At 39.4% G+C, this 24,000-nt stretch overlaps 3 protein-coding genes across 3 annotated transcripts; all 3 read right to left on the reverse strand.

Annotated features, from left to right (window-relative positions):
• Window positions 1-1,264: 1,264 nt before the first annotated feature.
• Window positions 1,265-2,122, reverse strand: LOC115077291 (olfactory receptor-like protein OLF1). The gene has a single exon (XM_029579581.1). It carries the CDS (start codon window positions 2,090-2,092, stop codon window positions 1,265-1,267), a length of 828 nt encoding a protein of 275 aa, XP_029435441.1. The 5' UTR covers window positions 2,093-2,122.
• A 12,759-nt stretch (window positions 2,123-14,881) lies between these two features.
• Window positions 14,882-15,823, reverse strand: LOC115077292 (olfactory receptor 1020-like). The gene has a single exon (XM_029579582.1). It carries the CDS (start codon window positions 15,821-15,823, stop codon window positions 14,882-14,884), a length of 942 nt encoding a protein of 313 aa, XP_029435442.1.
• Window positions 15,824-23,048: 7,225 nt separating this feature from the next.
• LOC115077838 (olfactory receptor 1019-like) lies at window positions 23,049-23,984 on the reverse strand. Its single transcript, XM_029580132.1, has one exon. The coding sequence runs from the start codon at window positions 23,979-23,981 to the stop codon at window positions 23,049-23,051; it is 933 nt and encodes a 310-aa protein (XP_029435992.1). The 5' UTR covers window positions 23,982-23,984.
• Window positions 23,985-24,000: the final 16 nt, after the last annotated feature.

Raw genomic sequence — 24,000 nt, forward strand, 5'->3', positions numbered from 1 at the left:
GATCTGCCTTGTCCACACTTTTATGTAAGCCCTCTATGTCAGGTGTTGGATGGATTGGGGATTACTTTTCAGTTGTATGCAAATGACCTGCAATTGTTATTCCCAGTGCGCTCTTATGTGGAAGAAGTTAGTAAGTTTATTGCTTCTTCTGTAGAGACAGTAAATTGATGGCTTGAGCAAAACGGTTTAGTGCTAAATATTTGTAAGACGTTTTACCTGCCTCATTTAAGGATGATTTTTGCCACTACCTAAGGTAAGTAGAAATGACATAGAAATTGCACTAGGAGAGGTCATTTGTGGCTTGGGGATATATTTGGTTGATTCATTTTCTTTTCAGCATCAAATGAGGCGGGTGGCAAAAGCAGGCTATTGTGTATGTAATCCACAATGTTGTAATCCACCTTGAGCAGAATATCTAAAGAGGGGGTGGAACATAAAGGGGCAGATTTTCAAAGGGTTACACGCGTAACCCCGAGAATCTGCTCCTGCGCGTGCCGAGCTTATTTTGCATGGGCCTGGTGACGCGCGCAAGCCCCAGGACGCACGTATGTTCCGGGGCTTGGAAAAAGGGGTTGGGCAAGGGCAGGGGCAGGGGCAGGGCCAGATCCTTCAGGCAAAATTAGCATTACTTATTTTTATATTGTTCTCTTCATGCACACATTTTTTACCATAATAAATATAGTAAAATGTTTATATTCCAAACAACAAACTTTAGTAAATTCTTTAAAGGACCTTAGCATTTGATTAACCTCTAAGAGCAGGCAATTCATAATGATGGTTACACATACAATCTTCCAGATTACCACATATAATTTTTTTATGCTAATTTGACACTGTACTAGTGTTTGCTTAACGCATACAATGGAGGCTAGGAAAAAAATGATATAGCTGAGCAAAACAATAAAGCTGTATCTGAAAACTGAACATACATGTGCTACTGTTGGCCCCTACCATAAATACACAAGGGAAAGCCTCTCTTCCCCTCCCCCCCCTGAAATCCCAGCTAAATGTATGCATGCCAGGGAAACCTACATATACTTTGAATTGGCTGAGTAGAAATTTAAAGCCAATCCACTAAACCTGTATGAACCATAATTTACCCACATAAATACCTCCAAAATAATACCTTCCAGTTGAAAAATAAAGTCCTATTTTTCTTCCCCAAAACACAATTAACCATTTCCTACACAAAATATATGGTACAAAGCTTGTAGTTTGCATTTAAAATGCGTGGCGCTCTGTAAAGAATAATGTGATTCTTTGTCTAAATGAGTTGAAATAAATGCTTTCCTCTCAATATCCTCTTGACCGAATCTTTAACTTCATTGTTTCTCACACTGTAGATCAAAGGGTTTAACATGGGGATCACCACACTGTAGATCAAAGAAAGCACCTTGTCTTGATCCTGGGAATACATTGAGGGGGGTCTGATATAGGTGAAGATAGCCGTTCCGAAGAGCAAACAAACTGCAGTGACGTGAGAGGCACAGGTGGAGAAGGCTTTGCGCCTCCCCGCTGTAGTCTTGATCCTCAGGATGGTAGAGATAATATAAATATAAGATGAAACAATGATTAGAACACAACTAGACCCTATGATACTAATAAAGGTGAAAAGCAAGATTTCACTGAGTTTGGTGTGAAAGCACGAGAGCTTGAGCAATGGGGGGATATCACAAAAGAAATGGTGGATCTCTCGTCCACAGAAAGGCAGTCGGAAGGTGGCGATGGTGTGGATGGCTGCATGGAGAAATCCAGCCAGATAGGAACATGCTACCAACTGTAGGCACGTTCTCTTGGTTACAATGGTGGCATATAGTAAGGGGTTACAAATGGCTACATAGCGATCATAGGCCATCACTGCAAGAAGTATGCTCTCTGTTGTGCCAAATCCAACAGCACTGAAGAGTTGAGTAGCACAGCAGTAGAAAGAAATAGGACTGTCTTCTGACAGAAGGCTGACCAGCATGCTAGGGGTGACAACAGAGGACAAACAGATGTCTGCGAAAGACAGGTTGCTGAGGAGAAGGTACATGGATGTCTGCAGCTGAGGATCGGTTCTGGTTACGATGATAATGCTTATATTTCCTACCATCGTTATAAAATACACAATGAAAAATAATACAAACAATGCACTCTTTAACTCTGCAACACTTGTAAGTCCCAGGAGAAAGAATTCTTTTACCGAAGTTTGATTCCCCACATCCATTCACTCAATGAGAAATATCTGCAGGAAAAAAAATGTATTAGTACAAATATGAAAACATTATTCAGCTGTGGATATGACCTTACCACTTTTACTGGTGTAAGGAGAAAGAATCAGAAGGAATGATGATATTGAAAGAAAGCTAGAAAAGACAGACACATTTTTAAAAAAAGTCAGAGACATAAAAGATAGAGAAGAGGGAACAATGATTTTAAAAAAGTGAGACATAATGGCAGAGCTAGAGCTGTGAACAGACAGGAAGCCGAAAGAGAAATTGGTACGTGGTTACTGGGAGACCAGGGGTCAGATATTCAACATTTTTTTTTTCCTTTTTTTTTTGTCTTGCCTTACACAGAATAAAAATAATCTGCTATGAGCGCGAGAGAAGTTGTAAAAGACAGTAAAATAAAGATGATTAGTAAAAAGGAAAAAGAAGAAAGGAAGATTATGTCAGTGAAAGAGAAAAGAAGGGAAAGAGAAGCAATAGATGGGAATATAGAAAAAGGGAAGAAAAGGAAAAACATGAATGGAAAAGAGCGAAACATTATAAGAAAAACTGAGAAATTAAAATGAGAGCTTGTGAAAGGATTAGTGGATAGAAAGACAGGGTGGAGAAAAGAATAGATAAAAAATGAACGAAGAGAGATACTGAAATTGAGAGAACTCTACTTTTCCCTACTGAATGCAATCATGAAAGTGGAACTACATCTCCCTACATGCAGTGGGGTAAAGCTAGGGCTAGCTCAATGTGTCATCTTGGATATGGAGCTCTATGGTCACCCTAATTATAGGGGTGAATTTAGCCTTGGTTGTAGCAGGATCAGGGAGGAGGTGCATTTTGAATGAAGACTGGTGGATCTAATTTTCAAAAATTCTGATGCATCTTAATCACCTGATGATTGCTGGTGTAAATCTGCACTAATATGTATAGCATGCCTGTGGGAAGGGGGCCATGCCTACTTTTTCTTTCAGCAGTGGAATTTTTTTTTCTACCAATGATATCATTCCATATTTGCACGCATACCGTCATGCAATTACCCAAGCCAAGCGTGATTTCCACGCAGCTAAGATCCATGACTACCAATTTAATGCAACTGCCTTATTCACATACGTATCAGAACTCACCGACCGAAACACACCTACCCTCAACGAAACCATCTCCAACAAAAGATGCGAAGAACTAGCTCTCTACTTCAAAAACAAAGTCGACAATATCCTACTTCGCTTCCCAGCCAACATCACCCCCCTCACCCCCATCCCTAATGACAAAAAGATCACCCTTAGAGAATTTGACCTCACCACCAACATAGAAGTAGAAGCTATCCTAAAAAAGATGAAACCTGCCACACACCCCTCAGACACCATTCCCTCAAAAACCCTTCTCTCTATTACCCCCGCCATCACCAAACCTATTAAGGACCTAATCAACTGCTCCATTACCGCAGGTAGTGTCCCAAACCCACTCAAACTGGCCATAGTTAAGCCCCTCCTGAAGAAATCCACCCTTGACCCCACAGACCCGGCCAATTACCGCCCGATTTCCAATCTTCCTTTCTTATCCAAAGTCCTAGAGAGGGTTATTAACAAACAACTGACGGACTTTTTAGAAGACCACAATGTCCTCCACACTAAACAGTTCGGTTTTCGTAAAGCCCGAAGCACCGAAACCCTACTACTGGCCATGACAGACACCATACTCAAAGGTATGGATCACGGAAACTCGTACCTCCTCGCCCTACTAGACATCTCAGCTGCCTATGATACAGTCAACCATCAAATACTAATGGCCCGCCTAGCAGAAATAGGCATCGCAGGTACAGCTCTATCATGGCTCTCCTCCTACCTTACAAACAGAGAATACGTAGTAAAAATCGACAAGCACGAATCCTCACGCATACCTATCACGCAAGGTGTACCCCAAGGCTCATCCCTATCCTCCACCCTCTTTAATATTTACCTCCTACCCCTATGCCACCTCCTCTCCGACCTAGGCCTGAATTTCTTCCTATATGCAGATGATGTGCAGATTCTCATACCGTTTCAAGAATCCATAAGCGAATCCTTGCAACGATGGGAATCCTGCCTCACCACCATAAGCGCCTTGTTATCTGAACTCCATCTAGCTTTAAACACTTCTAAAACAGAATTACTTATCATCTCCAACCAACCTGAACGTTTCACTCTCCCCATGCAACAGAACACTCCTCAAAATACTACCACAACCCTATCACAGACCCAGTCTGTAAGAGACCTGGGCGTTTTCATAGATCAGCACCTAAGTTTTAAACCCCACATCAAAACTCTACTTAAGGGGGGTTTCTATAAACTTAACATCCTAAAAAAACTCAAACCCCTCCTCCACACCAATGATTTCCGCACAGTCATACAGACCACCATGCTCACAAAATTAGACTATTGCAACTCCCTGCTACTAGGACTCCCCGCCACCACCATCAAACCCCTTCAGATTCTACAAAACTCCATGGCCAGAATCATAACCGGTACGCGCAAAAGAGACCACATCACCCCCATACTAAAGGACCTACATTGGTTGCCCATCTCCTTCCGCTCACAATACAAAACCCTCACCATCCTTCACAACACCCTACATAAACACAACCACACCTGGCTCGATGAAATGCCTCATTACCGCTCCTCCAACCACCCCACAAGAACAACCCATACAGGTACTCTCCACATCCCATCCCTCAAAACAGCACACTCAACTCATACCAGAGGGAGAGCCTTCTCTGTCGCCGGCCCCACCCTCTGGAACTCCCTCCCCACCCTCCTACGCCAAGAGACATCCTTTCACAAATTTAAGAAAGGAGTCAAGACATGGCTTTTCCGACAGGCCTACCCCGACACAAATCAAATTTAACATCCCCTTTAGCCCCCTTGCTCTACCTTATACCCCTTGCTCCCCCCCTTTCCCAGGTCCTTCCTCTGAAGAAAACCTTTTACCCCATTGAATACCACCTACTTCAACTCTCCATAATCCTACCTAGTTAAGCGAGTCCATGTATATTAGCCATCTGTACATGGTATCCCTCTTTTCTGCCTTTCTCTCCCCTCACTTCTTCAAACAAGCCTTTTCTCCCCCTCCTTTCCTTTTCCCACTTTCTCTCCCCGTTTTCCTCAATCTATACCTTTCTTTTCCCTTACTTATCCCCCTTTTCCCACCCTTCCTACCTTCTACCCCTTACCCTCTCCCCCCCCTCGCCCTACCCCCCGGCCTACCCTTCTTACAAACCTACACTCCTCGTTTTCCTTTAACATTATTTATTTTGTTGTATTTTGCTTTTGGTTTTTCTGTTTGTTGCTTCTCGTTTTAGTAACATCCTATTGTTTCAATGTCATACTGTTATATTGTTATATTGTTATACTGTATTTCCCAATTGAGTTCTATGTAAAACCGGCATGATGTGTTTCACGAATGTCGGTAAATAAAAGTTAATAAATAAATAAATAAATAAATAAATAAATATTTAACCATTATGTGTGCTTTCAGGCTAGATGGGTGTTAAACAGTGTTTTCAAATTTCTGCATTGCTTGATACCGTCCCACATAGGAGATTTGTGTACAAGAGAAGCTTCAGAGTGAACGTGAAGGTGATGGAGTGGATTAAAAACTGGTTGACTGATAGGAGACAGCGTGTAATGGTAAATGAAACCTACTCTGAAGACAGCGTTGTGTTTAGTGGAGTGCCACAGGGATCGGTATTGGGACCGGTTCTATTCATTATCTTTGTGAGCGACATTGTGGAAATGATAGAAGGTAAAGTTTGTCGATGATACCAAAACCTGCAACAGAGTGGACACGCCAGATGGAATAGAGAGAATGAAAAGTGATTTTCGAAGGCTTGAAGCGTGGTCAGCTGGAATTCAGTGCCAAGAAATGCAGAGCCATGAAACTGAGACATGGTAATCCAAAAGATTGCTTTGAGATGTGGGGGAGAAGGCTGATATGCACGGAACAAGAGCACAATCGTGAGGTGAGAGTTCCTGTTGCAGCAGTTACTACCCTTAAACAACAAGAATGTTACTGTGAAGCAACTCAAACATTGTTCTCTGCTTCAACAGCAAGGCACAACATGGGGATTGGATTCAACAGCAATCAACGAGGGCTAGTGTGGGAAACTGATAAGCATGGGGGTAACGGGGAATTGGATTCAAAAAGCAACCAATGAGGGCCCTAATTTTATTGTCTGGGAAAAATATAAGCTTGGAGTAACCTACATGGCACAGGCTTGCTGAATGGACCATTTGGTCTTTTTCTGCCATCATTTCTTTGTTTCTATGTTTTTATATTAAGTTCTCACACAGCCTCTGGCAAGACCATCTGAAAACCAAAAATCGTCATCCTTGGCACTCTTAATTTCCCATTGGTGAGTTTTATAGAAGTGGACCAGCTTTATATGCATTTTTAACTCCATCGCTTGTTTCAGACTTTGGCCTTGCAGGTCTATGATGGTTTGTAAATTTGCTCTCTCGTAAGGGCGCATATTTATCAGAACCCAAGTTCCATTAATCGGATTTGGTCTTCTTTTTTCCTACTGATGTAATATCTTGCATTTTAGTTTATCATATTGTGCTTTGAATAAGTAATGGAAAAGCACATAATCTGATAAATTATTATGCTTTATAAGCTATGTTATGGCTGACTGGCAGCAGAGTAAATGTTAGGCAAAAACCATGCTGTACAATCATGTGATGCAGCCCATAAATACATGAAATGTTGGTTCTAAACATCAAAAGAAACATTTTATATAGAACAGAGCTCAGGAGGCAACAAGAATAGGCATGCAAATACTTTCATCCATCTGCAATGATTCTTATTTTATTTGCCACAGAACAAAATAATCTGTGCTGAGATTTGAAGCCATAAATCAAAAATTAACAGACATTTAGCTTAGCATTTCAAGCAACCTTCTGACCTAGGATAACAAACATTAATTTGGTTTTCAGGGTGTTCAATAACTTAAATATGTATGTGTATATATGTTCCATCACTATAAAATTTGCCATTTTTACTAAAATTAGGATGAATATTGGTTTAAACTGAATGTCACCTCTGGAAAATTTTTCAAATTTATGGGTGAAAATTGGTTTAAACTGTAAACAAAGGACCCTAACCATGCTGTATCTGTTCTGTGATAGGGCAGTATGTGTGTATCTGAGTTGTATGTGAGTGTGTTTGTTTGTGTACCTTTCCAGTGAATAACTGTAGGACATCAGTTTCCAGAAGCATCAATCTCTCTGGTATTAAATCAGGTAGGGAAAAATTAATTCAAAGATATATTTGATTTCTAAAACTTGAGATCTGTCCTAATTGGTATTCCTCAAATGAAGATACAATAGATTGTATAGCTAGAAGAGGTTTTGGTATACATGTACTTAAATGCACCAATCCAAAATAACTCTATGGAGACTTGGGTAGTTCCTATCTTTAAATAAGTGAAGGTTTTCAAGATAAGAGTTAATGGAACTAAATGGAACCTAAAAAGGACATTGCAGTTTGGGCTGAGACTCTTGATTAAGGCTGGTAAAATTCTCCCAGAGAGGAAGACCACAATGGTCTGGTTGAGAAATATGACAATTGCGTTATATAATATTTCTTCAGATGTCACAAGCAGAGGTATGTGAGGTAGCTCATATGATGACAAATAAGTCCTTGACATAAAAACTCTCCTTTACTCCTTTTACAAAAATATTTAATACCTTGCATTCATCTTGGAACCACAGCTAGCCTTTTCTGCACTGTTTCCCATCTCTGTACTAATTGTCTGAAAACAAAATACAGCAACAGAGGTTTTACAGCAGCACTATCCTTAGGTGATGTGAAATATCCACGTCTACCCCCAAAATACATAATTAAACATGGAAAAATTAGTAGACAGACCTTCCTCCTCTATGAAGATAAGTCGTTTATTGCTCAGGTGCTATTCTCTGCCGTTTCCCTACTGAGTTCAATGCACACAGATCATATACACAATTATTCAGATGCAGAAAGGTAAATTCACCTGCAGGATTGGTTTCACTGGGTGCCCTGAAGCAATGATCAAGAAATGTCTAAATTATTACACTGAAGAGTAGCAATAGTTGGAAATCAATCAGAACCTCAAGACATCATAATAGGTAACTGATTCCAAATGAGCTGAAAAGTGTTTTGCCCAGTGTTACATGTCTGCTTTAAATAGGCTTTCTTCCCTGATTCCTTGGGACAAACTCCCTAAGGAGGAAAGGGTAGAAATGCATTGTATTTTGATAGTGAGTAATTTAAAAGCTAGGGAGGTACATTTGTTTGAAATGAATGTGTAAAACGCAATAATGAGAGCATCTTCATTTCATTCCTGCTCCCCCCCAAAATAAATTTTTATTTCATTAATTTCTATTTCCCATTCAAGATTAAGGCCAATTGAAAAGTGCTGCAGTGAAACTGATAAGTGTAGCAATCAAGACATTCTTGAGTGAGGGAGCAGGAAACACCCTCTCCCTTCACATCTCAGCTGCAGGAAGCCTCTCCTCAATCTCTGCCTGGGAGCCTCTCTTTGCCCAGGTATTTTCCACATTAGACCCCAGAGCTTACTTCTAACTCTTAAGTTGCTTCTTTGCTCAAAGCCCCTTTCTTAAACCTGGGCAGCCAAAACAACAGCAGATTTCAACCTAGAAGTGTCTGCCAAAAGGATATTTTTCTTCCACAGTTCCACAAATGATGTGACTTGCTTTACGAGTACAAGGTGCTGTTCTTTGTAATTTTGCTTGCATCAGAAAGAGGAATGTACTGCATTAAAAAAAAAAAAAATCCACAAGAAAGCCCTGTGACCTGTAACTTACCCATTACAATAAAAATCATATGTTAGAATAACTCACTGCTGTTTATATTTTCAAATAGCTCCTTAAAAAAAATATCAAAATAAGAATTATGTCTGCTCTGACATAGTCCAAACATGAACTATTCCCCTGGGATGAGACATTCCTGTAAACGTTTGTGGTGCAGGGAGGAGAAACTCTGACCTCTAAATAAAACAAACAGATGTTTACTGTCCTGCTCTTGTAACAATGCTAAAACGGAGTAATAATAATTATGAATGCTAAACAGAGCTGCTGCTGCCTAGAAATTGTACCAGCTGTGGACTTTTGCCAAGCTAGAGGCAGCTGGAGATCAGGATATAACAATATAAGCTTATAGTGTGATTTAGGTAAAATCAGGTTCATCCCTTATGGGTACCTTCCAAACTGATTCTTTTGGGCAAATCATCTCATAGTAATGGCGGCAGAAAAAGACCAAAATGGTCCATCTAGTCTGCCCAGCAAGCTTCCCAAGGTAGTAACTGCTGCTCCGTGCAGGTTACCCCTAAGCTTTTTTATTTATTCCCATCCCAGGGGCAGATTGACCTATTGGGGGACCAGTCTAGCTGGTTACGTGGTCTCGACTCCGCGGTGGCGCTGAGTGGCTGTTAGTGCAGGCTGCAAGAGACCACTATCTTCCTCAGCCCTGCCTGCCCTCCATCAAGATAGGTGGCATGGCTGCAAAAAAAGTAGGGAAGAGGCCCAGAAGCAGCGGTTTCAGTACTCCCCCCTGGAAGTGAGGCCCTGCCAGTAAAAAAAAGTGCTGGGACTCAAGCCCGCTGCAAGGAAGAGCTGCTGGGAGGAAGGCCAGGCCCCAACAATGGAGGCTGAAGTGACTTGCCTAAGGTCACTAGGAGGTACAGATTACTGCAATTCGTTACTTTTAGGACTTCCCACCTCCTCCATCCGTCCATTGCAAGTCTTACAAAATGCCGCAGCAAGGACCTTAACTGGCAAAAAGAGATCTGACCATATCACCCCCATTTTGATCAATCTACATTGGTTGCCGATTGAATATCAGATCAAATTTAAAACCTTCTGTATTCTCCACAGACTGATCATTGGTGAGCATGTCGATTGGTTAAACACAGCGATTAGATTACATGTTCCACAAAGGAACTTAAGCTCAGCAAACAACGGTTTGCTCTCATTACCCTCTGTATAATCAGCATGCTTGAACCAAGTGAGGGAAAGAGCACTATCACTAGCAGACCCAAAAATTTGGAACACCCTTCCAATTACTTTAAGACTCGAGTCTAACTTCAGAACATTAAAGCGTGATTTTAAAACCTGGCTTTTTAAAGAGGCACATACAGCAAGAGCGCAAACTATTTTCTGATCCTTTGGTCTTATTGTTTTACCGTCATTTGCAATGTTTATTCATATTTTATTTTCTTTTATCCTTCAGAAAAAAACTTAAGACCTGGCTTTTCACCCGAGCCTTCCCCTAACACCACAAAACAGCTGTTGAGCCACAATCCCTTCATAGCCAATCCGATTCCCCTGAAAAGTCAATGATTACCTTACCATGCTATGCCATGCTACCTAGGCAGACACTACTGTGTCTAATGTATATTGTTGATATGTATACCATTGATATGTGTATTGTTGATTTGCCAGATATCAGACACTACCTTACCCTGCCATGCAATACTACTCGGCAGACATTACAGTGTATAATGTATATTATTGTTGATATGTTTCCAAGTTCTGCTCTGCTCATTCATAGTTAGAACATCCTCCATTCTTCGTTGTTCTTGATTAATCCTTGGCTAATCCTACGCTGTTCAATGTAATCCATCTAAATATCGTTAGATGTAAACCTTTCCTTTCGTTCTACATTTCGTTCTAAGTGAACAGATGCGATATGACTTGTGCCATGAACTTTGGTATAAAAAAGAATTTAAATAAGTAAATAATGTATTTTTATTAGATTACTATTTTTATGGTATTCATCTTAATTTCTGAATACCATTTTCCTTTAATTATTATGACTGTTGTTTATATGATATTGATTTTTAATGAATTGGCAGTTGCATTGTTATTTTTTTACAGTCATCCCAGATATGGGATGACTGTTTGTTTGAATGCGAAATGTTCTGTACCAATGACTGCACTTTGTAATATATTGTAAACCATTACGATGGCTTAGCTAAGGGACGGTATATAAAATCAAATAAATAAATAAATAAATAGGAGTGTTATCTTTGCTGCCAAACCTGTGATGTTCCACCTTGGGGGTTTTGAAGTCATTCTCCTGATGTACTTACGTTGGGGTGTCCTTGCTACCTCTCTGCCTAGATGGTATACCACTTATGCTTTACCTTGGGGGGGTCTTTTTGCCGCTTTGCCTTGCTGTCATACCCTAATCTCTACAGCTTGGGGTGTTCTTGCCTCTCTGGGTGGCTGCTTTGCTCCTCCTCTGTGGAATCAGGATCCTCGTGACACTCTTCGCGTTACTTTCTCCCTTTTGTGAGTACCTGGAGATTTTTTTTTCTGCCACCTTGGCTGCTTTGTTGCCCATTCATGGTGCCTTAGGATGTTCAGGTCACTCTTGAAGCCAGTTTGCCCCTCTCATGTTGCCTTTGGGGGCTCATGCCACTAATATTGGTGCCTTCATTTGAAACCTTGCATTATTCTTGCCACTCTTGTTGCCACTTTCTTCTCTGATGGAGAAGTCCTGCTACTGCATCTTAGGATATTCTTTGGTACCACATTGACACAGTCTCTTCCCCTTCTGAGGATGTCTATCCATCAAATTTCATTAGAATAGAATTAGAATTAAAAAAAAAAACCTCAACAATTTTGAAGCTCAAAATAGGCTACATTTATTCCCCCATTTACTTAATGGGAAACAAAAAACAAATGGAATGGATAAATGAGAATTCTTTTTTCATATGGAATGATAACAATTAGGTCATGTGTGAACCCCAGGGATCTGCCTTATCCACACTTTTATGTAAGCCCTCTATGTCAGGTGTTGGATGGATTGGGGATTACGTTTCAGTTGTATGCAAATGACCTGCAATTGTTATTCCCAGTGCGCTCTTATGTGGAAGAAGTTAGTAAGTTTATTGCTTCTTCTGTAGAGACAGTAAATTGCTGGCTTGAGCAAAACGGTTTAGTGCTAAATATTTGTAAGACTTTTACCTGTCTCATTTAAGGATGATTTTTGCCCACTACCTAAGATAAGTAGAAATGACATAGAAATTGCACCAGGAGAGGTCATTTGTGGTTTGGGGAGATACTTGGTTGATTCATTTTCTTTTCAGCATCAAATGAGGCGGGTGGCAAATGTAGGCTTTTGTAAGTTGGGGAAGATACGCCGGTATCGGTAAATTTTGGATAAGAACATTAATCCTATTCTTCTGACCTTTTTATGGAATGCTTCTTTATTTTGGGCTGCCACAGTGTTACCTACATTTTCTGCAACCTTTGCTTAATGCAGCTTCTCGGTTGATAATTCGGTGTTCTTTACGTGACCATATTACACTAACGCTGTGAAAACTGTTGTGCCCCCCCCCCCCCTCCCTTTCAAATGGTCTTCAATAAGTTTGCAGCTACAACCAGATTATAAATGTTTTAGGAAAGCATTAAAGGCATATTTGTTCAGTGATGCTTTTGATTGGATTATGTATCTGATTGATTAGGCTTTTGATTTAATGATATTTTATTGCTAATATTCTGGCTAATTTTAAAAGGAATATGCATGCGCTCATAAACGCGCATATCTGCGTGCGAGCGGAGATGAGCTGCAGTTTTGTATTGTGCTCGCAAGTTCATGCATATCATTTAAAATACCCCTACTATGCATATGTGTGTCCATAATATTAAGAGGCAGCTCAAACAAATGTCCCGTGCATATTTCTGCTAGGGCTTTAGCAGCCTTTAAGCAGATTTGCAGGTGGATTTTGAAAAATGCTCGAGCGAGGGAACCTTTTTTGAAAATTCGGAGTTACACGCATAAATCTTGGCCCTGCCCTGGAACACCCGTGCCCTTAACCTCTTTTCTGCCCCCTTATTCTTGAAGCACGCATGGGTATCTACATGCGTACTTCACGGCTTCTTAAAATTTGTGTTGCTTGCACACAGGCCGCATACGCACTTATGTAGGTGTTTGTGCTAACAACGCTTTAAAAAAATCTACCTCATGTTTTATTGTGTATGTAAATTTTTTTTATTATGTTGTAATCCAGCTTGAGCATTATATCTAATGAGGGAGTGGAATATAAAGTTTTGTAAATAAATAAAACTAAATGAATGGAAGTGACCTTTTGAAACAAATAAACAAACTGAAATTGAAATTTTGCCTCTCCATATTTCTATTAAATGTTATTGTTCTGTGTGGAAACAAGCTGTACCAGGAGTCAAGCAGCATCATCATATCATTCTGTTAACTCAAATGAGCTCTGAAGAATCTTTTTTTCTGACACTTGCATATTGTTTGCTTTTTGTATCGTCATTCTACACATTTCTGGCTATAGATGGGTAAGCGATCATAATCAATTACGATATCTTTTGACTGTTTCTTGGCAGAAAGCTTCTGAGGTTTGCCTTTTTATTTCATAGCCCACGACATTTGTTCTCTGGCAAAATTAGAAGATAAAGATATGCAGAGCTCTTTGCAAAAGACATTTGGTAGAGTTCTATAACCTTATTGATGGGGAAAATGAGAATGTGTGGCAAGAACATACTTTTAGAGTATGTTAGAATAAGAAATCAAGAAGATAAATGAGGTCTTTAAGATCATGAGAGATCTATAAGATCATGCGAAGACTTGAATGAGTAGATGTGAATCGGTTATTTACACTTTCAGATAATAGAAGGCCAAGGGGGCATTCCATGAAGTTAGCAAGTAGCACATTTAAAACTAATTGGAGAACGTACAATTAAGCTCTGGAATTTGTTGCCAGAGGATGTGGTTAGTGCAGTTGGGTTCAAAAAAGGTTTGGATAAGTTCTTGGAGGAGAAGTCCATTAACGGCTATTAATCAATTATACTTAGGGAATAGCCACTGCTATTAATTGCGTCAGTAGCATGGGATCTTCTTAGTGTTTGGGGTAATTGCCAGGTTGTTGTGGCCTGGTTTGGCCTCTGTTGGAAACAGGATGCTGGGCTTGATAGACCCTTGGTCTGACCCAGCATGGCAATTTCTTATGTTCTTATGCTTAAAGAAAAATTAGCATTACTTATTTTTATATTGCTCTCTTCATGCACACATTTTTTACCATAATAAATATAGTTAAAATGCTTATATTCCAAACAACAAACTTTAGTAAATTCTTTAAAGGACCTTAGCATTTTATTAACCTCTAAGAGCAGGCAATTCATAATAATGGTTACACATACAGTCTGCCAGATTACCACATATAATATTTTATGCTAATTTGACACTGTACTAGTGTTTGCTTAACACATACAATGGAGGCTAGGAAAAAAATGATATAGCTGAGCAAAACAATAAAACTGTATCTGAAAACTGAACATACATGTGCTACTGTTGTCCCCTACCATAAATACACAAGGGAAATGCCTCTCTTCCCATCCTCCCAGAAATCCCAGCTCTATGGATGCATGCCAGGGAAACCTACATATACTTTGAATTGGCTGAGTAGAGATTTAAAGCCAATCCATTTTACCTGTATGAACCATAATTTACCCACATAAAAAAACTCCAAAAAAATACCTTCCAGTTGAAAAACAAAGTCCTATTTTTTCTTCCCCAAAACACAATAAACTATTTGCTACACAAAATTTATGGTAAAAGGCTTGTGGTTTGCATTTAAAATACGTGGAGCTCTGTAAAGGAATGATGTGACTCTTTCTCTAAATGAATTGAAATAAATGCTTTCTGCTTAATATCCTCTTGACCGAATCTTTAACTTCATTGTTTCTCACGCTGTATATCAAAGGATTTAACATGGGGATCACCACACTGTAGATCAAAGAAAGCACCTTGTCTTGATCCTGGGAATACATTGAGGGGGGTCTGATGTAGGTGAAGATAACTGTTCCGAAGAGCAAACAAACTGCAGTGACGTGAGAGGCACAGGTTGAGAAGGCTTTGCGCCGTCCCTCTGTCGACTTGATCTTCAGGATGGTAGAAATAATGTAAATGTAAGATGGAACAATAATTAGAACACAACTAAATCCCAAGATACTAATAAAGGTGAAAAGCAAGATTTCACTGAGTTTGGTGTGAAAGCACGAGAGCTTGAGCAGTGGGGGGATATCACAAAAGAAATGGTGGATCTCTCGTCCACAGAAAGGCAGTCGGAAGGTGGTGATGGTGTGGATGGCTGCATGGAGAAATCCAGCCAGATAGGAACATGCTACCAACTGTAGGCACGTTCTCTTGGTTACAATGGTGGCATATAGTAAAGGGTTACAAATGGCTACATAGCGATCATAGGCCATCACTGCAAGAAGTATGCACTCTGTTGTGCCAAATCCAACAGCACTGAAGAGTTGAGTAGCACAGCAGTACAAAGAAATGGGATTGTTTTCTGACAGAAGGCTGACCAGCATGTTGGGGGTGACAACGGAGGAGAAGCAGATGTCTGCGAAAGACAGGTTGCTGAGGAGAAGGTACATGGATGTCTGCAGCTGAGGATCAGTTCTGGTTATGATGATAATGCTTATATTTCCTACCATCGTTATAAAATACACAATGAAAAATAATACAAACAATGCACTCTTTAACTCTGCAACACTTGTAAGTCCCAGGAGAAAGAATTCTTTCACTGAAGTTTGATTCCCCACATCCATTCACTCACTGAGAAATATTTGCAGGAAAAAAAATGTATTAGTACACAAATTAAAACATTATGCAGACACATCACGCTTAGAGATCGGGCCTTCTCCACAGCCGGTCCAACTTTATGGAACTCCATTCCCCCGGATTTTAGAATGGAAGCCAACATATCAACATTCAAGAAAAGACTCAAAACGTGGCTGTTCACGCAGGCCTTTCCTAACTCCAACATTATTTAACTCCCATCAATCAACTCGCTTCGCTAGTAATAGCATTAATAGCCACCTCTTACAATGTTTTTATACATATATATAATTATCTGATCTTCATTTTCCTTCTTACTCCAAGTTATTGATTTCCCTGTTACATGAAACTGCTTTTCTGCACTATTGTTCAAATTGTAAAGTTTATTATAATTGCACCCCTGTTTCTTGTGAACCAGCATGATGGGACCACCGTCTTGAATGTTGGTATATATATAAAAAAAAAAAAATGCAGCTGTGGATATGACCTTACCACTTTTACTGGTGTAAGGAGAAAGAATCAGAAGGAATGATGATATTGAAAGAAAGCTAGAAAAGACAGACACATTTTTTAAAAATGTCAGAGACATAAAAGATAGAGAAGGGCGAACAATGATTTTAAAAAAGTGAGACATAATGGCAGAGCTAGAGCTGTGAACAGACAGGAAACCGAAAGAGAAATTGGTACGTGGTTACTGGGAGACCAGGGGTCAGATATTCCAAATGTTTTTTTCCATTTTGTTATGTCTGGCCTTAAACAGAATAAAAATAATCTGCTATGAGCGAGAGAGAAGTTGTAAAAGACAGTAAAATAAAGATGATTAGTAAAAAGGAAAAAGAGGAAAGGAAGATTATGCTGCAGAACCCTAAAGGCTACAGGATGGAAATGAAGTGCATGCAGTAACTTGATGGTGTGGTGGATATTCCCCTAACCAATAAGCCCTGATACTGTAGATGCATTACTCCATCATTACTCTCTGCTTAATGGCAGGGAAAAAAAAGGGGAATTGGATTTGTTTAGCAACCAAGGGCCCAACTTTTGCAGACTGGAGAAATGAGTATGGGGGTAACTTGCTGTTGCGGCAGTTACTACCCTTAAACAACAAGGATGTTACTGTGAAGCAACTCAAACATTGTTCTCTTCTTCAAAAGCAAGGCATAACAGGATTGGATTCAACAACAATCAATGAGGGCTAGTGTGGGAAACTGATAAGCACGGAGGTAACGGGGAATTGGATTCAAAAAGCAACCAATGAGGGCCCTGATTCTATTGTCTGGGAAAAATTATAAGCATGGAGTAACCTACATGACACAGGCTTGCTGAATGGACCATTTGGTCCTTTTCTGCCATCATTTCTTTGTTTCTAAGTTTTTATATTAAGTTCTCACACAGCTTCTGGCAAGACCATCTGAATACCAAAAATCGTCATCCTTGGCACTCTTAATTTCCCATTGGTGAGATTTATAGAAGGGGACGAGCTTTATACGCATTTTTAACTCCATTGCTTGTTTCAGACTTTGGCCTTGCAGGTCTATGATGGTTCGTAAATTTGCTCTCTCGTAAGGGCGCATATTTATCAGAACCCAAGTTCCATTAATCGGATTTGCTCTTCTTTTTTCCTACTGATGTAATATCTTGCATTTTACAGTTTGCCATATTGTGCTTTGAATAAGTAATGGAAAAGCACATAATCGGATAAATTATTATGCTTTATAAGCTATGTTATGGCTGACTGGCAGCAGAGTAAATGTTAGGCAAAAACCATGCCTTATAGTCATGTTCTGCAGCCCATAAATACATGAAATGTTGATTCCAAACATCAAAAGAAACATTTTATATAGAACAGAGCTCAGGAGGCAACAAGAATAGGCATGCAAATATTTTCATCCATCTGCAATGATTCTTATTTTATTTGCCACAGAACAAAATAATCTATGCTGAGATTTGAAGCCATAAATCCAATGCCTTCTCATGAATTAACAGACATCCAGCTTAGCATTTCAAGCAAACTTCTGACCTGGGATTACAAACATTACTTTGGTTTTCAGGGTGTTCAATAAGTTAAATATGTATGTATGTATATATATGTATGTCTGTGTGTATATATATATGTATATATATATGTATGTCTGTGTGTATATATATATATATATATATATATATATATATATATATATTCCATCAGTATAAAATTTGCCATTTTTACTAAAATTAGGATGCATATTGGTTTAAACTGAATGTCACCTCTGGAAAAATCTTAAAATTTATGGGTGAAAATAGGTTTAAACTGTAAACAAAGGACCCTAACCATGCTGTATCTGTTCTGTGATAGGGCAGTATGTGTGTATCTAAGTTGTATGTGAATGTGTTTGTTTGTGTACCTTTCCAGTGAATAACTGTAGGGCATCAGTTTCCAGAAGCATCAATCTCTCTGGTATTAAATCAGGTAGGGAAAAATTAATTCAAAGATATATTTGATTTCTAAAACTTGAGATCTGTCCTAATTGGTATTCCTCAAATGAAGATACAATAGATTGTATAGCTAGAAGAGGTTTTGGTATACATGTACTTAAATGCACCAATCCAAAATAACTCTATGGAGACTTGGGTAGTTCCTATCTTTAAATAAGTGAAGGTTTTCAAGATAAGAGTTAATGGAACTAAATGGAACCTAAAAAGGACATTGCAGTTTGGGCTGAGACTCTTGATTAAGGCTGGTAAAATTCTCCCAGAGAGGAAGACCACAATGGTCTGGTTGAGGAATGTGACAATTGCGTTATATAATATTTCTTCAGATGTCACAAGCAGAGCTATGTGAGGTAGCTCATATGATGACAAAGATGTCCTTGACATAAAAACTCTCTTTTACTCATAGATTAGCCACAAAAATATTTAATGCCTTGCATTCAGCTTGGAACCACAACTAGCCTTTTCTGCACTGTTTCCCATCTCTGTACTAATTGTCTGAAACAAAATACAGCAACAGAGGTTTTACAGCAGCACTATCCTTAGGTGTTGTGAAATATCCACTTCTACCCCAAAATACATAATTAAACATGGAAAAATTAGTAGACAGACCTTCCTCCTCTATGAAGATAGGTCATTTATTGCTCAGGTGCTATTCTCTGCTGTTTCCCTACTGAGTTCAATGCACACAGATCATATATAATTATTCAGATGCAGAAAGGTACATTCACCTGCAGGATTGCCTTCACTGGTGCCCTGAAGCAATGATCAAGAAATATCTAAATTATTACACTGAAGAGTAGGAATAGCTTGAAATCAATCAGAACCTCGAGACATCATGATAGGTAACTGATTCCAAATGAGCTGAAAAGTGTTTTGCCCAGTGATACATGTCTGCTTTAAATAGAGTTTCTTCCCTGATTCCTTGGGACAAACTCCCTAAGGTGGAAAGGCTAGAAATGCATTGTATTTTGATAGTGAGTAATTTAAAGGCTAGGGAGGTACATTTGTTTGAAATGAATGGGTAAAATGCATCAAATGAGACCATTTTCATTTCATTAGTGCACCCCCAAAATAAATTGAGGACACCCATGAATTAAACAATTTTTTTGCTTCTTTTTTTGTTTCCCATTCAAGAAGAAGGCTAATTGAAACGTACTGCAGTTTGGCTGGTAAGTATAGCAATCAAGAAATTCCCGAGAGAGGTAGTAGTCAGGACAGAATCGAGGTGGGAGAAGAGGGCAAGTAGACAGGATGGAGGACCAGTCAAAGTGAAGCTGCCTGATGGTAGAAAGACCCCCAAGGTGTTTAGCAATCAGCCTTGCTTTTATATCCCAAACTCTACATTTATTTATTTATTTATTTTGAATTCTTATATATCGACATTCTTGTAGGATTTATAAATCATATCGGTTTACAATACAACACAACAATCGCATCTAAGGCGTTACATTAAAACATAGCGTCAAAAGAATAAAATAACAGAAGAATCGCGGCTAGGGTATAACATTAGAACATAACGTCTAGTAGAATATATAAATATGATTACATAAGAATACTTCGAATAGGGGACTTTAAAGAACATTGGCATGTTAGAACATTTAAATAATTAATAGTAACCTTAACTTTAGCACTTAAGTAGAATAGTTCGGGTTACCTTAGAGTAACAGATGGCACAGGGTGTGGGGAGAGGGAAAGGGCAATGGGTAGAGATAAGAGATAAGAGGTGGGGCGGGGACAAGAATTAAGGGCTGTAAGTCAGGAAGAAAAGAGAGGAACAGGCTAAAATAGTTGGGGAAGGGGAGATCCTAGAACCCAATTATGTCCTGTTATGTCCTTTAACCGGTGTCAGAATGGTCTTGGGATTCCGGGAACGCTTGTCTGAAAAGCCATGTTTTGAGGTGTTTCTTAAATGTTTGATGGCAAGGTTCTTGTCGAAGCTCCGGTGGCAGAGAGTTCCAGAGGGTGGGCCCTGCTGTCGAAATAGTTAAAGTGAAGTTAAATAGTTAAATAGTCAAAGTGAAGCTGCCTGATGGTTAAATAGTTAAAGTGAAGTTAAAGTGAAGTTAAATAGTTACAGTGAAGTTAAATAGTTAAAGTGAAGTTAAAGTGAAGTTAAATAGTTAAATAGTCAAAGTGAAGCTGCCTGATGGTAGAAAGACCCCCCAAGGGGTGTAGCAATCAGCCTTGCTTTTATATCCCAAACTCTACATCTTAGGAGTCTTGATGCTGCTGTTTCTTGCTACTATAACCCTTATGGTATGCTGGGGATTTTGCTTCCACTTTGCCTAGCTGTCATGCCTCTAATGCTACAATTGAGTTTCTTGCTGCTTCTCTGCCTTATTGCTGTACTCCTTTTGCTACTCCTTGGGGTCTTGATGCCACTCTGATGTTCTATCTTGGGGTTTTCTACCACTTAACCTTGCTTTCATACCCCAGACTTCACACTTTGAGGATATTGCTTCCACTCTGTCTTACTTCCTTCCTCCTGATGCCATACTGTGGGTATTTTGCTTGTCACTCTGTCTTTCTGTCATCTGTGGTCCTGATACCGCATCGGCTCAGTCTTGCTGCCACTCATCTGTGCTGCTATACACCTTATGCTAAATCTTGGGTGGACTTGCTACCACTCTTCCTTGCTATTATACCCCTTATGCAATACCTTTGGGGATCTTGCTGCCATTCTGCCTTCATGCCTAACCTATGATGCACCAGCTTGGAGATCTGTCTGCTATTTTGCCTTGCTACCATACCCCAGACTCTACGCCTTGGGGGTGCTCCTGTCACTGTGGGTGAACTGTTTTATATCTCTTATGCTGCATTGGGGTCTTCATGCCACTCTTTTCTGCTTTGTCCCCCCTTCATGGTGCCTTAAGACATTCATGCTACACCCTGCCCCTCTCGTGCTGCCTTTGAGAGTTTATGCCAGTGTTATTGGTGACCTCTTTTGAAACCTTGGGTTATTCTGCTCTTCTGATGATGGCTTGGAGGACTTCTGCCACTGCTGGTTTCCTTTTTCCCCTTTATGGTGGCCTTAGCCTACATTAAGACACACTAAGGTCCTAAGTTAAGTTTAAGAGGTCTAGTAGCATAACCAAAAAAATTAAAAAAAAACTTTTAAACTTTAAATTTAGTAATTTTTAAAACAATATTTAGAGGCTCCTCATAACCTGATGTCCTAAACCAGGGGTAGGCAACTCAGGTCCTTGAGTGTCACAAACTCATCTGGTTTTTAAGATATCCACACTGTGAAACATTTGTATGCACTGCCTCTTATTTTATTTTTATTTATTTTCCATCTTTGGTGACTGGTTAGCAATTTCAAAGTGGATTACATTCAGGTACCATAGGTATTTGCCCACTCCAAATGGCTTATAGTATATGGAGGTTATTTACTAAATAGTTTTCTCTCATTTTGTATCTACAGGAAAAATGTTTAGTAAATTTGGCCCTAAGATTGCACCTGAGATAATGGAGGCTGAAGTACCTTACCCAAAGTCTCAAAGGATGCCATCAGGATTTGAACCCTGGCTTCTTTAGTTTATACCCCACTGCTCTAACTATGAGACTGCTCCTTCACTCATGTTGCATGCATATTCATTAGGGATATCCTGAAGGCCTGACTGGCTTGCAGCACTCAGAAGCCAGCAGGAAATGGCAGTTTCTTCTGTTCACAGATTTCCGCTCCAAATTTCCAGAGTTGCTACTGCAATCTTTCCAATAAAAATAAAGAATTACGATCCCTTCTCAAACTATGTCAGCTTGCAAGAGCCACTGAGCTGCTATTGACTACTAGATATAAAACATTCGCTAAACAATATAATATTTAATCTTCTGCAACTTCACATTCCATGCATGGTAATTATAACACTTTTTTTGTTTTCAAAGTAACTAGTGGAATACACTGAAATTAGATGTTCATATTAAATGTTAATTTAAACATATATATAATCAATTTCCACAGCACAGGCAGGAAATTCCTCTTGCTATTCAGAAACGTTTTTACCTGGCAAAATTGAGTCTATATGATTAACTAGCATCTTTTGCTAATCAAACATCTTACAACAGGATACAAAAGTATATTCCTTGCTTTTATAATACAAATAAAGAATTATGACCCCTTCTCAGACTGAATCAGCTTGAGGCACCCACTACAACACCTCTGGTCTCGGAGTGCCAGCTGACCAGTCATCAAAAAAAGGCTCACGGATTAAAGGATACTAATACATTTTTTTAAGGGGTATCAGAATTTTATTAACCTCTAAAAGCAGGGTAATCATAATAAGGGTTACAGATGGAAACTGATAAACTACTGCAAATGATTTTCTTTGCTGATTAGACACTGTACTAGTGTTTGCTTAACACATATAAATTGGTGGCTAGGATAAAAATGGTAGTGATGAGCAAAATAGTAAAGGTGGATCTAGAAATGGAACATAGGTTCCTCCCATAACTTAAATACACCCTCAGAAGTTTCTCCCTCTCCCCCTTCTTCCTTATCCAGATAAATGTATGCATGCAGTGGAAGCCTAGACATATTTTGAGCTGCTCTGGAAATTTTCAACCAATTCATTTTACCTGAATACACTACGAATTACCTATATAAATCCAAAAAATACCAGCCACCTGAAAAATAAATTCCAATTTTTTATTTCTGCAAAATACAGTTGAATTTTACAAAATTAAATGGTATACGGTTTATAGTATGTATGTAAAGGGATAATGTGATTCTTGACTTGTCTAAATGTTTTAGAAAAAATGCTTTCTACCCAATATCCTTTTGATTGAAGCTTTGACCTCTTGGTTTCTCACACTGTATATCAAAGGATTTAACATGGGGATCACCACACTGTAGATTAAAGAAAGCACCTTGTCTTGATCCTGGGAATACATCGAGGGAGGTCTGATATAGGTGAAGATAGCCGTTCCAAAGAGCAAAGACACTGCAGTGAAGTGAGAGGCACAGGTGGAGAAGGCTTTGCGCCGTCCCTCTGTGGACTTGATCTTCAGGATGGTAGAGATAATGTAAATGTAAGATGGAACAATAATTAGAACACAACTAAACCCTACAATACTAATAAAGGTGAAAAGCAAGATTTTGCTGAGTTGGGAGTCAAAGCACGAGAGCTTGAGCAGTGGGGGGATATCGCAAAAGAAATGATGGATCTCTCGGCCACAGAAAGGCAGTCGAAAGGTGGCGATGGTGTGGATGGCTGCATGGAGAAATCCACCTAGATAGGAACATGCTACCAACTGTAGGCACGTTCTCTTGGTTACAATGGTGGCATATAGTAAAGGGTTACAAATGGCTACATAGCGATCATAGGCCATCACTGCAAGAAGTATGCACTCTGTTGTCCCAAATCCAACAGCACTGAAGAGTTGCGTAGCACAGCAGAAAAAAGAAATGGGCTTGTTTTCTGAAAGAAAGCTTACCAGCATGTTGGGGGTGACAACGGAGGAGAAGCAGATGTCTATGAAAGACAGGTTGCTAAGGAAAAGATACATAGAGGTCTGCAACTGAGGATCAGTTCTGGTTACGATAATAATGCTTATATTTCCTGCCACCGTTATAGTATACACAATGAAAAATAAAATAAAGAATACAATCTTTAACTTTGGAAGGCTTGTGAGACCCAGGATTATGAATTCTTTTACTGATGTTTGATTCCCCACATCCATTCACTCAATGAGAAATATC

Source organism: Rhinatrema bivittatum, chromosome 16 (genome assembly GCF_901001135.1).
Source record: "Rhinatrema bivittatum chromosome 16, aRhiBiv1.1, whole genome shotgun sequence".
Classification (NCBI taxonomy): Eukaryota; Metazoa; Chordata; class Amphibia; order Gymnophiona; family Rhinatrematidae; genus Rhinatrema; species Rhinatrema bivittatum.